The 15,071-nt window shown below is 51.5% G+C and overlaps 1 protein-coding gene across 1 annotated transcript in view; it reads right to left on the bottom strand.

Moving 5' to 3' along the window:
- Nucleotides 1–15,071, bottom strand: part of SPAG1 (sperm associated antigen 1) — a 1,072,862-nt gene that overhangs the window by 71,314 nt on the left and 986,477 nt on the right. The window contains exon 18 of the mRNA XM_086966056.1: nucleotides 13,078–13,425. Coding sequence (XP_086822182.1) covers nucleotides 13,078–13,425 — 348 coding nt within the window. The remainder of the gene's footprint in view (nucleotides 1–13,077; nucleotides 13,426–15,071) is intronic.

Raw genomic sequence — 15,071 nt, 5'->3', positions numbered from 1 at the left:
CCCCCTACTTAGCTGCAGTTCCGGCCCTCGGCGAGGTGATAGCGATTGACCCAGTGGCAGTGGGTCTCACCTGGCACTGCCGAGGAGCTGTGGACACAGATTCCGTTTTTTTAAATGTCACGCGCTGCTGATTGCGAGTAGCTGCAATTTTTAAGTATTACCTGCATATTTTTTTCCCTAACCCCTGTGCTCAAAGTTAACAGGTCTGGCTAACCTACTTACGTTTTCAGGGGCTCTGGAGTTCGCTGTGTGAGGGGCTCCCGCGATCGCGGGCGCCATCTTGGCTTGGGTTCCTAGCTGAGCTCAATTGGTAGCCACTCCCACCACGCTGCCCCCTACTTAGCTGCAGTTCCGGCCCTCGGCGAGGTGATAGCGATTGACCCAGTGGCAGTGGGTCTCACCTGGCACTGCCGAGGAGCTGTGGACACAGATTCCGTTTTTTTAAATGTCACGCGCTGCTGATTGCGAGTAGCTGCAATTTTTAAGTATTACCTGCATATTTTTTTCCCTAACCCCTGTGCTCAAAGTTAACAGGTCTGGCTAACCTACTTACGTTTTCAGGGGCTCTGGAGTTCGCTGTGTGAGGGGCTCCCGCGATCGCGGGCGCCATCTTGGCTTGGGTTCCTAGCTGAGCTCAATTGGTAGCCACTCTCACCACGCTGCCCCCTACTTATACGGGCAGAATGTGTCAGCGCAGCGGACGAGCGCAGCGGGCGCGACGTAGGCGCGCCGGAGTTGCGCCTGAGTTAAGCCCGTCTGCGCCCGCCCGCGGCCGGCTGGGGCCAGGGGCCCGCCACTCTGCCCCACCACTTATCAGATACTCCCCGGCGACCATGCTCTCTCTCTGGCACTTGTGTTCTCCACCCTCCACAGTGCTAGAACGCATCGCCTCTCTTGGGCTATGCAGCATTCCCTCCGCACATTCACGTCCTGATTTGTCAATACACCAGCTGTCTCACGCCCCACCACCCCTTACTCACCAGGCAACTACCCTCGATCTCATCCCTCCTTGCACCCCCTGTAGCCCCCAGCCCACCACCACCGCGATCCTCCTCAACACCAGGTCCGCGGTCGGGCATCAGCTTGAGCTATTCCACCTGCTCGACTCTTGTCACCCCGACCTACTGTTTCTCACTGAAACGTGGTTCAGGGATGATTCCCTTCCGAGCCTTCTAGCCATGCTGCCCCCGACCTATTCGGCCATTAGAATGGATCGCCCTGGGGGAAAGACAGGAGGAGGTGTCGCCCTGATAACCCGCACTGATTTTCACTTCCAGACACTACCTTCCTCCCCTATTCCTGCTGTAGACTGTCTAGTAGTCCGTTCCACTTCTTTTGGGGTTCCCCTGACTTGTGTACTTATTTATCGTCCCCCTCAGCCCACTCCCCAATTTCTCACTTCCATTGAGGACCTTTTGGCCACTCTAGTAGTGAACAATTCAACAATCCTGGTCCTCGGATATCTAAACTACTGGCCAAACGACCCGGCTGAGGACGCCAGATCTAAGGAGTTCACAGCCTTGCTTGTTAGTCTCAACTTCCTCCCCCAGCTTGCTACACCTACTCACATCCAAGGCCATCAGCTTGACCAAATATGGACCCTCAATATCCCAACCAACTCTCCAATCATCTCGCCCTGTCCCTGGTCAGACCACTCCCTTATTTCCTTTGCACTAAACCTTGGACAATCGCCTAAACCTCCTTTGCCCAAAAACATCTGGGTCAGAAAGTGGGACAAGGCTGATCTTCCCGATGTCTGCTGTTCCCTTGCGGCATCTAGCCCTGAGCTTAGCGATTTATCCCTTCCCACTCAGCTCACAGCCATTAACAACTGGCTGCTAAAGGCATGCAACAGCATTGTTCCCCTTAAGAGAGTGGCTATTAAACGCGCCCACGCTGCCAACAGGTGGTTCACTCCTCTCCTCAGGGACAAGAAGCTGGCGGCGCGCAGAGCAGAACGAGCATGGCGACGCACCTACTGTCCCCTTCTTAAAGTAAAGTACTGCCTGGTACTCAATGAATATAAAAGGGATATACTAAAAGCTAAAACTGAGTACTTTTCTGGTAGAATTCTGGCAGCGGAAAAACAATCTAAGGAAATATTCGCTACGGTACACGAGCTCGCTGCCTCCGACAGGGTGATTCCTAAAATTCCTCCGTCTCAATCACTCTGCAATTCCCTTAACTCCTTCTTTATTGAGAAGGTAGCCCTCATTAAGGCCAACATCTCTCCCTCACTCCCGACACCGTCCACCGCTCCCCCGCCTCCCGCTGCTCCACTTCTCACTCAGCTTCCCCCTTTGACACGAGAAACCCTACTCCCCTTACTGGCTCGGGTAAAATCGGGCTCACCCCAGGACATCGGCCCGGCTTTTGCCCTGAAAGAGATCTTTTCCTGCTGTTATTCCCCCCCACTCACACTAATTAATCACTCCCTTAAAACTGGCATCGTTCCAAACGCCCATAAATCTGCCGTTATCATTCCGATTCTGAAAAAGGCAGGTGCCGACCCTTCTCTGCCTGTTAACTATCGTCCCATTTCCCTTCTGCCTTACTTGGCGAAGGTCTCAGAAGCTCATGTTACCGGGACTCTGAGCTCCTTTGTGGAGTCTACTGGCCGCCTCTCCTCCTGTCAGGCAGGTTTTCGCCCGCTGCACTCAACCGAGAAGGTGGTAGTTTCGGTGATGGACAAACTGAGGGAGGGCATTGACATCTGCCTCCCCCAGGCCCTGGTCCTCTTAGATCTGTCCGCCGCGTTCGACACGGTGGATCATGACATTCTGTTAACCCGTGTTGAGGCGGCGGGCATTGGGGGCACGGCCCACGCCTGGCTCCGGTCCTTTCTAACGGACAGGGAGCAGGCTGTCCATCTGGCCGACTTTGCTGCCCCTCCTCGCAGAGTGAGATGCGGCGTTCCCCAGGGCTCCTCTTTGTCTACCCTGCTATTTATTTATACATCTCACCCCTTATTTTTTCTTTACAGCAGATGGAGGTCTCGGTGTTCAATTACGCCGACGACCTCCAACTTATTTTTAACCTTTCCCATCTTCCCTCCTCTGCCCAGAATTTCCAGAGGGTGATGCTCTTCATCCAAGATTGGATGAACTGCAACCACCTCAAACTAAATCCCGACAAAACCGAACTGGTTCTGACTGGGAGTGGTTGCAGTCTCTGGTCCCCATCGTTCTGGCCCGACTCACTTGGTCCCCCTCCCCTCCCGGTCCCAAAGGTCAAAACCCTGGGCATCTTTATCAATTCCCAGCTCTCCCTTCATACGCAGGTTCACTCAGTGGTGTCCTCCTGTTTCTTTTCCCTTCGCACTATTCGTAAGGTTTCTCGTTTCTTTTCTGTTTCCGCCCTTAAGCTTATCCTCATGGCCATGGTGCTATCGCGCCTTGACTATGGGAATGTGGTCTATAATGGCGCCCCAGACTACTTGATCCGCCGCCTTCAACAGATACAAAATCAGGCTGCCCGCCTGATTTACGGACTCCCTAAATTTCACCATGCCACCCCTCTGCTGCAAACTCTGCACTGGTTACCGGTGAAGGAGAGGGCTCTCTTCAAGTTGGGCTGCATGACTTATCAGGCTAGGTCAGGGACTGCCCCTGTCTTTCTTTGTGATGTCATATCACCTTACCTCCCGGCCAGAGAGCTCCGCTCATCTCACCAGGCCCTCTTGACAATCCCCCGCTTTAGGAAGAAGAGGTCCGGAGGGACGAGATTTGCGGTCCTAGCCCCATCCTTTTGGAACTCTCTCCCTTTTGCCCTCAGAGCTTCTACTTCCTATGCGGAATTCCGTAAACATCTTAAGACCTTCTTGTTCTCCAGATCCCTAGCAGTTTAGCCTCCGTCACTATGTCCACTGGCTCACCGCTACCTAGCACCATGAAACCGTCCCGGTATAAGCGCGCTTTACAAATATGTTAAAATTCAAAAAATTCAAATTCAAATTCAAATTACAAATATGTTAAAAATTCAAAAATTCAAATCGAGAGATGGTCCGTTTGTGCACCGCTTTCCCTTTCTTAGCGCCCGTGTACCCTACAAAGAGTTGATCATCCACCCGGAACTGGCGTGTGCGATCCAGATAGAACGAGAGCGCACGTTTTGGGTCCAGACGGTGGAGCCTCTCCTCCTCTCTCGAGGGGTGCGGAGGCGGAAAGAAGGTGGGCAATGTGATGGACTGCCCAATGTGGAAGGCCGTGACCACCTTAGGCAAGAAGGAGGGCCTAGTCCTTAAAAACAACCTTGTCCGGATGGACTGAAAGGAAAGGAGGCTTACAAGAGAGAGCCTGGAGATCACTCACTCTCCTGGCAGAGGTGATGGCTACCAGGAAGGCAGTCTTCAAAGAAAGAAGGCGAAGAGGACAGTTGTGAAGTGGCTCAAAGGGAGCGCACATCAGAAATGTTAGAACCAGGTTCAAGTCCCACTGAGGCATCACGAAGGGAACAGGAGGAAAGGTATGAGTGATGCCCTTCAGGAATCGATTTACGATAGGGGACTTGAACAAAGAAGGCTGATCAGGCAGCCTCAGAAAGACTGAAAGAGCCGAAAGATAGCCCTTGATAGTGCCCAGAGCAGAGCCCTGCTGGGCAAGAGAAAGAAGGAAGAGAAGAACCTCAGAGAGAGGGGCATTGAGGGGATCCACAGCCTTTGCTGTGCACCATGCCACAAATCTGTTCCACCTGCAGGCGTATACCGTCTTTGTGGAGGGACGCCTGGCTGCCAGAATGATGTTGCAAACTTCAGGAGGCAAGTCAAATGGCCTCAACTGTCGCCGCTCAATCGCCAAGCATGGAGGTGGAGACTGGACAGGTTCGGGTGGAGGACCGTCCCCTGCTGCTGCGACAGAAGGTCCTCCTGAAGAGGCAGACGAACCGGGGGATCGACTGACATACTGAGTAGCTCGGGATACCAGTACATTCGTGCCCAGTCCGGAGCCACAAGGATGACTTGTGCCCGGTCGCGCTTGATCTTCTTCAGCACTCTGGGCAGAAGAGGTATAGGCGGAAAGGCGTACAACAGACCGCAGCTCCACTCGCCACGAAAAGCGTCTCCGAGCGAGTGCCGCCTTGGAAATTCCAACGCGCAGAACTGATGACATTGCGCGTTCTCTTCGGTGGCGAATAGATCTAACCAAGGCTCTCCTCATCGCAGAAAGAGGCCTTGCGCCACGTCCGAGTTCAGACGCCATTCGTGATCCATCGAGCACCGACGGCTGAGTTCGTCCGCCCTGGCGTTCAGAGAACCTGCCAGGTGTTGAACCACCAGAGTCACGCCCTGATGTTCAAGCCATTGCCAGAGACGCAGAGCCTCCTGCCAAAGGGTCCACGACCCCACTCCGCCCTGTTTGTTGCAGTACCACATGGCGGTGGTGTTGTCCGTGAACACCTGCACTGCACTCCCTCGGACAGACGGGAGGAATGCTTTCAGTGCCAGACGAATCGCCCGCAGCTTCAACAGATTGATATGGAGCCGGGACTCCGCCGGAGACCAGAGTCCTCTGATCTCCGCCTCTCCCAAATGGCCTCCCCAGCCCTGGAGGGACGCGTCCATCACAACTACGTGCTCCGGTTGGGGAAGGGAGAGGGATCTACCGTTGACCCAATCGCGGTCCGTGAGCCACCACTGCAGCTGTCTCACAGTGCCCTCCGAGATCAGGACATGGTCGGACAGGTTGCCCCGGTGCTGGGCCCACTGAAACTTCAGGTCCCACTGCAGAGCCCGCATCCGCCACCATGCGTGATGCACCAGAAGGATGCAGGAGGCCATCAGCCCCAGAAGCCGCAGCGTCAACCTGACCGAAACCCGGGATAACGGCCCGAAGATCGGAATCAGAGCCTGTATATCCCGAACCCGCTGTTCGGGCGGGTAAACCCGAAACTGCGCCGAGTCGAGAACCGCTCCGATGAAAAGGAGCTTCTGAGAGGGGCACAGGTGTGACTTCGGCACATTGATGGAAAATCCAAGCAGGTGCAGGAGATCCGCCGTAGTCTGGAGGTGGCTGACGACTGTCTGGGGCGAGCCCGCCTTCAACAACCAGTCGTCTAGGTAGGGGAAGACTGAGACCCCTAACCTGCGCAGATGAGCTGCGACCACCGCCATCACCTTCGTGAACACCCGTGGGGCGCTGGTAAGGCCGAAGGGGAGCATGGTAAACTGAAAGTGCTCGAGGCCTACCGTGAACCGCAGGTAACGCCTGTGGGCCGGCAGGACGGGGATGTGGAAATATGCGTCCTGCAAGTCCAACACTACCATCCAGTCTCCTGGGTCTAGGGCAGCCAAGACCTGAGCCAGTGTCAGCATTTTGAACTTCTCCTTCCGGAGGAAGCCGTTGACGTTCCTCAGATCCAAGATAGGGCGTAGGGTACCAGGAAGTAGTGGGAGTAGCAACCACGTCCTACTTCTGGCACAGGAACGCGCTCGATGGCCCCCTTGGCCAAGAGGGCCGAAACTTCCTCCTGCAGGAGCCGCAAGTGATCCCCCGATAAGCGGTGGTGTTGCGGTGGCATGGCTTGAGGGGTCGTCTCGAAGGGGAGTGAGTAGCCCCTTCGGACGATCTGCAGCACCCACGTGTCCGAAGTGACTGTGCGCCAGTGAGAGTGGTGATGGCGAACCCTGCCTCCCACTGGCGTCACATGGGCCGAAAAGCACGGACTAGGAGGGTTTAGAGGCGGATGCTGCGGGGGCAGGTGTGGACTGGCTCCGCTTGTTTCCCCGACCGCCTCCACGGCGGTTTCCACGGCCGCCGCCGCGCTGGACGACAGTTTGCGGCGAGTGGCCGGCGGCACGTGTGGGGGCGCCCCTTCCTTGGCCACGAAAGGAGCGAAAGGCACCCATTTGCTGGCACGGGCCGAGAGGCCCAAGGACTTGGCCGTAGCCCTGGAGTCCTTGAAGCGCTCAAGCGCATGGTCTGCCTTGTCGCCAAAGAGGCCACGGCCATCGAACGGCATGTCCATGAGTGTATTTTGGACGTCTGCCGAAAAGTTGGCGGATCTCAGCCAGGCGTGGCGTCGTACCGCCACCGTCGTAGCCATCGCTCTGCCCAGCGAGTCAGTAGTATCCAGTCCGCACCTGATTGAATACTTTGCCGCGTCCCGGCCCTCCACTAGGGCTTGGCCGAGTTTGGCCCGTACCTCCAACGGACACTCTGGCAGCACTTCCGCCACCGTTTCCCACAGAGAGTGGGTGTAACGGCCCAAGAGGCATGCAGTGTTGGAAGACCGCAGTCCCAAGCTAAGGGACGAGAAGATTTTCTTGCCATAGTTCTCGTACCTCTTGGACTCCCTGTCCGGCGGGGCCGTCGGGAAGGCGGTCTGGGAGTTAGAGGCCTGGATAACCAGACTCTCGGGGGTGGGGTGGGTGGACAGGAAACATGGGTCGCCCAGGGCCGGGCGGTGGCGTCTGGCCACATTCCTATCTACAGGCGAACCTGTAGCGGGCCTGGACCAAGTGCCCAAAAGAACGTCCGTCAAGGCCTCATTAAACGGCAGCAGAGGCTCCATGGAGCATGACTGCGGCTTAAGGACCTCAGTGAGGAGGTTAGTCCTCACGGCCACGACGGGGAGCTCAAGGCCCAAAGCCTTGGCAGCCCTCATCAACACCACACCATAAGTAGCACCCTCCTCCGAAGCCACGGTAGGAGGAGAGACAAATCCAGTGTCTGGAGAGGTGTCCAGGCCACTGGCCTCCCCAAGGTCTCCTGTCCAGTCCATGTTAGACTGGCATTCCCTTGCCAGAGGGTCCTCAGACCCCTCCCAATTCTCCTCTTCCCCCATCTCCTGAGATTCAGGGTCGTAATTGAATGAGGACGGTTCATAGAAACTGAAATCTCCAAACGGCGTCGAGATCGGCGCCGATAGGCGTCGTCCCGACGTCGGAACCGAGTGAGAGGAGGCATCGAGGACGGCGCCGCCCGAGGACGACGCCGGAGGGGACACCACACGGACCGATGCCGGGGGGGTCGTAAGGTCCACCGGTGACAATCCATCGCCCGAGGAGGGTCCAGCGGCGCTCTGCGGCACCGGGCCCGAAGGAGACGACGATGCCGGGGCCGCTGTACCCTGCGGCACCGGGCCCGAGGGCACCGGTGGTGTCGGGATCGTGGGGCCCTGCGGCGCCGGGCCCTGCGGCGTCGAGGCCGAAGCACCCGACGGCGTCGGGGTCGTAGCCCCCGACCCACTAGGGTCCCCAGACGGGTCCGCTGGGCCCGAAGGCGCCGCGGAACCCGTCTGAGGAGAAAGGGACCTCATGGCCATGAGAAAACGCTCGATCTCCTCCGGCGTCGCGTTCAGCCCAGGGACCGGGGGGTATGGGGCCGAACGCGGCGCCCGCGACTCCCGAGGAGCCGCGTGGGCGGTGTCACCCGAACCCCCGGCCGCATCGGGCGAGCGTCGGGGGGAGTCAGAAGAGCTATGATGTCTCTTCTACTTCTTATGCTTCTTACCTGACGACTTGGACCCGGAGGAGTGGCGCCGACTCCCGGAGCTGTGAGGGCTCCGTCCCCGCGACCTGTCCCTCGACCTCCCGTGGGACCAGGACCTCACACGGCGCGAGGCCGACTGGCAGATTTCGAGTCGCCTGCGGGACCGCTCCCGCCTGGCCTTCCGAGAAAGGGCCCGACAGTCAGAGCAGGCCTCGTCGTCATGGTCGACGCCCAAACACATCAGGCACAGACGGTGGGGATCCGTGACCGACATGGTACGGTCGCACTCGTCGCAATGCTTGAATCCGGGCATCCCTAACGGCACCGTCGGAGTCGTAAAGACTTCGAAATGGATCAAAAGATCACAAAAGTTTAGTCAAAAAGTGACTAGGGAACTGCTCTTTCCAGATCTGCGCTGGCTGGCGCGGAAAAAAGAAGAACTGACGTCAGCACGCGGAGGCGGCGTCTAAGTACTCCGACGACGTCATCACGGCGCCCACGACGGACGCGGAGCCGCAGACGACGCCTACCGACGCGCAAGGGTACTGCTACGCAAAACTTTCCGGATCCAGTCTGACGCCTGGGGATATTCTAAGGTAAGGAATCTATCACTAACGTGTCTCTTTCAGATACGTGTATACAAAGACATTTGAATACATTTCTTATACACAGGGGGGCACATAAAAATAGCTGTACAATGTGCTGGTAAAATGCTCGGTTATTTACACATAACAATTTAAGTGACACATGTAATAGCCTATCTTTCTGTCGTCTTGGGCAAGATTCGATATTAAAGGTGCGTGTTTTATATACATGAAAAAGTCGGCAGCAGAAACTCGCTTTGGTGATGCTCTCCCAATTACCCGAAGTAACGACATCTTATGTGGGGCCAAGGGGTAACATCCATTTGGTCTTCTCGGCAGTTATGCAGCTGGGAAATGTTATCCAAACCCATCTACCATTGTAACAATACAATTAACTATTGAGGTCGTCTGTCCTGGCCCTCTATTTACACGAAGCAGTTTTCCGCAGTTAAGTTGAATAAATAAAATGAAATTTCTACTGTCCAAGGAAATGTCCCCTGCCTGTAAGGGCTTGGCGGCTGTGTAAAATACTTAATATAATTTCTTTGTACTAACCTTTGGTAATTATTAACAGTTATACTATCTCACGAGGCAGACACAAGCATTGCACCACACAGTCTGTCAACTTCCAGTAGTGTGACTGCTCCAGAGTGTGTGTGTGACTGCTCCAGAGTGTGTGTGTGTGTGTGTGTGTGTGTGTGTGTGTGTGTGTGTATGTGACTGCTCCAGAGTGTGTGTGACTGCTCAAGTGTGTGTGTGTGTGACTGCCCAAAAGTGTGTGTGTGTATGTGACTGCTCCAGAGTGTGTGTGTGTGTGTATGACTGCTCCAGTGTGTGTGTATGTGACTGCTCCAGAGTGTGTGTATGTGACTGCTCCAGAGTGTGTGTATATGTATGTGACTGCTCCAGAGTGTGTGTGTGTTTGTGTGACTGCTCAAGTGTGTGTGTGTGTGTGTATGTGACTGCTCCAGAGTGTGTGTGTGTGTATGTGACTGCTCCAGAGTGTGTGTGTGTGTGTGACTGCTCAAGTGTGTGTGTGTGTGACTGCTCAAGTGTGTGTGTGTGTGACTGCCCCAATGTGTGTGTGTGTATGTGACTGCGCCAGAGTGTGTGTGTGTGTGAGACTGCTCCAGAGTGTGTGTGTGACTGCTCCAGTGTGTGTGTGTGTATGTGACTGCTCCAGTGTGTGTGTATGTGACTGCTCCAGTGTGTGTGTGTATGTGACTGCTCCAGTGTGTGTGTATGACTGCTCCAGTGTGTGTGTGTGTGTGACTGCTCCAGTGTGTGTGTGTGTGTATGTGACTGTACTGGGTGTGTGGGTGTGTGTGTGGCTCTGTGTGTGTGTGTGTGTGTGTGTGTGTGTGTGTGTGTGTGTGTGGGGCTCTGTGTGTGTGGGGGGGGCTCTGTGTGTGGGGCTCTGGGTGTGTGTGGCAGCCTCTGGGTGTGTGTGGCAGCCTCTGGGTGTGTGTGGCAGCCTCTGGGTGTGTGTGGCAGCCTCTGGGTGGGTGTGGCAGCCTCTGGGTGGGTGTGGCTGGCTCTGGGTGGGTGTGGCTGGCTCTGGGTGGGTGTGTGTGGTAGTAATTGCTGTCTGCTGAGCTCGTCCGTAGGGTACAATAGGTCTCACAGTTGCGAGAGATTAAGCTATTGGCAATGTAAATGGCAATGCCATTTATTTATCTGTTTTCAAAACCAACACATAAATACAAATTTTGTCATTTACAATGCCAATAGCTCTAACTTTTCCAAAGGCGAAACCGTTGCATTGTAAATGCTTGTTATATGATAGGTTGCGTGGTGTATAAAAGGCCAACGCCAGTTCACAAATATACCCAAGAGTGTTGATGATATTAGGGCTTTGGGCGTTTCCAACAAGATATTTACCCCTAAAGAGCAGCATCCCCTGTAATATCAATGGTCAGACTAAGACCAATAATAGGGTGATGGCATATCCAACCTTTCAGCTGCGCACAAAGCTGTGTGTTATTCAATGTATCAGGGGTAAGAGGCTTAAGCAATGGGGGGAATGTTTCATTGGTGTTGTTTACAAGCAGTCATGCAGTAGTTTCTTTGCAGAGATCATGGCCCAGGCAAGGATGAGAATGTGTGTGTTTGGTGCAGACTCAACAAGAGGAGTAATGGCATCAACGCAATGTTTGGCTGCCGTTTAGTTGAAGGCTACTTTGAAGACTGTTGTTTTTTGGAATTTGTTTTAAGGATTTTTATTTCAGGTGGCCTTATTGGTGGCTCCTATTTTCTATCACAGGAAGATACAAACCTTCTGGTGTGACACAAGATGAAGATTTTTCAAACTATATTTAACTGAAGGCTTAGGATGGTTAACATGACCTGTGCTATCAGTGTAGCTATTTTATATAGTTGCGTATTTTAAGGCAATGCTGTTACTTTGTTGATATTCGCATACCTTCCAGTTTTCCTCACCCAATATATCAGTGGTGGTCTGTTTGGTGATCTCCAACATGAGTATGCTGAGTTGTCCATTAAGAGCAGGCTCTATTAAGTCAAGTGATAATTCTAAAGTCTGTTTCGGATATAAAAAGAGTACCCAGGAGATGGGGTGATCAGTAAGACTTGCTACTGGGCTGTTAGTTAGAATGGTCATGTTTTTTTTTTATAGACTACTAGCAGCCCACCCCGGCCTTGCCCGGGGCGGAAAGGGGCTGGGGGCAGCATCGCAGCAGGAGAGGCGCAGCAGAGCAGCCGCTTCTGCCCACGCTTTGTTTCCCCCGACGTCCCGACTTTGTGTAAAATGCTTTTTTTATCACTCTCTGTTCATGGCCCCCACCCGTCCCTCGCTGCGCACCCTTTATCACTCACTGTTCATGGCCCCCTCCCGTCCCTCGCAGCGCACCCGCAGCTGCTTGACTTACCTCATCCGTCGCTCCTCCCCGCGCTGCTGTGTTTACCGCTCCACTGCTCCTCTGCTTCTCGCCGCTCCTGACCGTTTGTGCGCTATCTCATCCGCCGCTCCTCCCCGCTCTGCCACTGCTCCTCCGCTTCTGGCCGCTCCTAACCTGCTTGTCCTCCGCAGCTCCTCCCCGCGCTCATGTCCTCCGCTCTTCCTGTTGCTCCTGAACGCCGCTCCTCCCCGCGCTCCCGATGTCATCACGCAGACGTCGCGGCCGGCGCTACTTTCTAGGGACTACTTTATTTTTATTCGTAAATGTTTTAAATAACGTATATTTTTTATGTTTATATCGCCTATGTCCTTCTGCTTGCCCTGAGGTTTTCATAGATGTTTTGGGTGTTTAGATTGGTGGTGTACTTTTCGAGTTTACCTGGCTCAAAGGACAGACTTCTCTCTTTATAATAGTAGTATAGATATTATTTCCTTATGTGTCTTGGGATATGCCATACTCTACATTGTTGCTTAGTTAGGAACATTATGAGAAGAGTATAATCCTTGCCTATGCTTAACCCAATCCAGACATTAAACAATAACATGAAAAGTATTTGCTGTACACAAAGAATACATTTGTAAATAAATAGGGAAGAGTACCTTTGTTTTGTGTGCTTTTGTGTTCTGAGATTGGATTTGACCACTACCTATCCACTAGGAAGTTGAAGGAGTTGTTTGAGTGTTTAATTCAGAAAGTGGAGAAATGAAAATGGGATAGTCCGCCACATTTAAACAATATTTCTGACAAAGTACTAACAAGCCTTCAGTAAGGAAGTCCTGTGACCAAGAATTGAGATTAATTTTTTATCGATTGCTGCAGAATTTCGATCTCACCATAAGGTATTCAATATTTGTGATTAAGTAATTTTAAATGAAAGAAGCTGTGAGGCCTGACTCTTGTTTAGAAGCTACAATCATATGTATGTAGCTTATGCAAAATATTTATTTTGAAAAAAAATGTATAGTTTTTTCTTTCATATCAAAAATAAACACTATTTTTGTGATCCATGACACGGACAGGTGACCCTAGAATATACCATACAATGTTAATTTTCAAAAATGTTAGGTGCGCGTATTTACATCCATATAAAGTTAAGCTATATTAAATGCAAGGCAGGATTTAGACTAAATTACACTGCCAACTCACCTGAAATCGTTCAGCTTTACTGAGGTAATAAAGGTGTTGGTAAACAAGATTGGGGTCCTTTTCCAACAGATACTTTTTCAAAGAGCGAATAATTATTAGGAATGTATCATCTTCCAATTTGTTACTTAAGAGGATTGGCAACTCTTTTGGTTCAACTGTTGTTAAAAGTTCTGCACAGGCAGCTGTATTTTTCTCTGTCTTTATTGCATTCATAAGTTGTCCAAAATCATATGCATTTGTAGGTTGGGACACAGACAGTTTCATGGCCACAGGGCCCTTGCTGTTGACTCCTTCACTTTCAAAGGAATTTACACATGTCTTCACTTCTTCTTCGCCGTTTTCATTCACCTTGAAAACCAAAACCATGCACAAAATTAAATCCCACTGTAAAACCATGAACACATGTCCGATTCACAGATTATAAAACCAATATGATCTGCCTATATAACATTTGTTTAGGTGTCATTTTGTACATTTTCTTCAAAATTCAGACACACTTTACTCAATGCAGTAGTTTTTAGGAATCATATGAACTGTTTTAGGTTGAGAACTTTGCAGTGTTATAAAAGAGGTGCATGTTTATTAAGTCAGGGGTTGCTGATTGGTGATGTTGGAATGAGCTATCAAATGTAGAGCCAAAGAGGAGAAATGCTATTGGATGTTTAACTGGTATTCAATTACATTAGGCCAGAAAGTTGCAAACAAGTGATTGAGAAGGCTGTTTATGTTAAAGTTCAGAGTACTTTACATCCGGTTTACATAAGCCTCTTCCACCCAAGTCTAAATACAATCTATGGAAGTAAAATGAAAGTGGCATAAAAACTAAGGTAAAAGAATGCAAAAAGTTAAGACAGGGAATTCAGGGATCTTCCTAAGGCCAGGGTATTTAATGCAAAAAAACGGAAAGTGATTGTATAGAAAATGCATGGAACCCCCTTGCTCTTTTATCGCACATGATGCCTGGAAGTCGATGTGAAAAGTCATATTTTTCAAGGAACAGCCTAAGGGGCTCAACACCAGACTTTCCAAAAGCTCGGACGTTCAGCTTCAGACCCTGCTGAAAGTGCTGGTTATCACTCAGAAGACAAGCCAAGCTACTAGTTTTGCTAAAGTTTGTTTGTAAAGAATGGTTTTAAAAAGTACACAAAAAAGATTTCAAAATGCTGGAGGAAAAGTAAACACGTCTCGGAAGGTATTTCAAAACGTTACACTGAATTCAGTATTTTCAATATTTATAAATTCCCTGCTTTATTTTTCAAATACTTTTCACTCTGGGAAACTCTGAACATAATTTTTTTGTTAACTCTATTTTATTGATTTTGCATTTTGCGGGTATGTCAATCAGCAACACAATGAGACGGAGACAAGAGACAACGTACATAATAATGGATTCCACATTGACATAGTCGATCTGCTGGTATAAACGCCAGAAACTATGACCAACCCACGTTCACTCAGTGGATCCGAGCCGCGGTCACCCTCCTGAAACCTAATAAGTAACTGGGCTCATAGCATTATCTCATCAGCAGCTCAATTACACGCATGTGACATTTTCAAGTGCTGCTCCTCCACAGCTGACCACTCCATTAGGTCCTTCAACTAAATCCACTCGTCGCTTCGCCAACAATAAAGCCAATTGAAACAACTTATAAGGGGGTTTTCAACCCTTTGGTCTGGTTACCGCTCCCAGCAGACAACTCTAAACATCCTAACTGAAACTCCTGAAGAAGGATTGCCATGATGGACATGCAATGTTTACGTCGGAGACTAAGACAATGACAGTCCTCCGGGTTAGGAGGTCCCAGGACTCGGGTAGGACAGAGGACACCCAAGTTATGTCACATTATGGAAGGCCTGTGGATGCACTCATTCATTATTCTAAATGCACTAACCAGATAGACAGATGGAAGCTTGGAGAAAGGGAGTGGTGGTGGGGGTGTTTAGTTACTTGTTTTGGCAAATTGTTTATTCATATGACATTGGTATTTGATGCA

This window comes from Lissotriton vulgaris, chromosome 4_1 (assembly GCF_964263255.1).
Source record: "Lissotriton vulgaris chromosome 4_1, aLisVul1.2, whole genome shotgun sequence".
Lineage (NCBI taxonomy): Eukaryota > Metazoa > Chordata > Amphibia > Caudata > Salamandridae > Lissotriton > Lissotriton vulgaris.
This window is presented reverse-complemented; position numbering and strand designations above follow the sequence as displayed.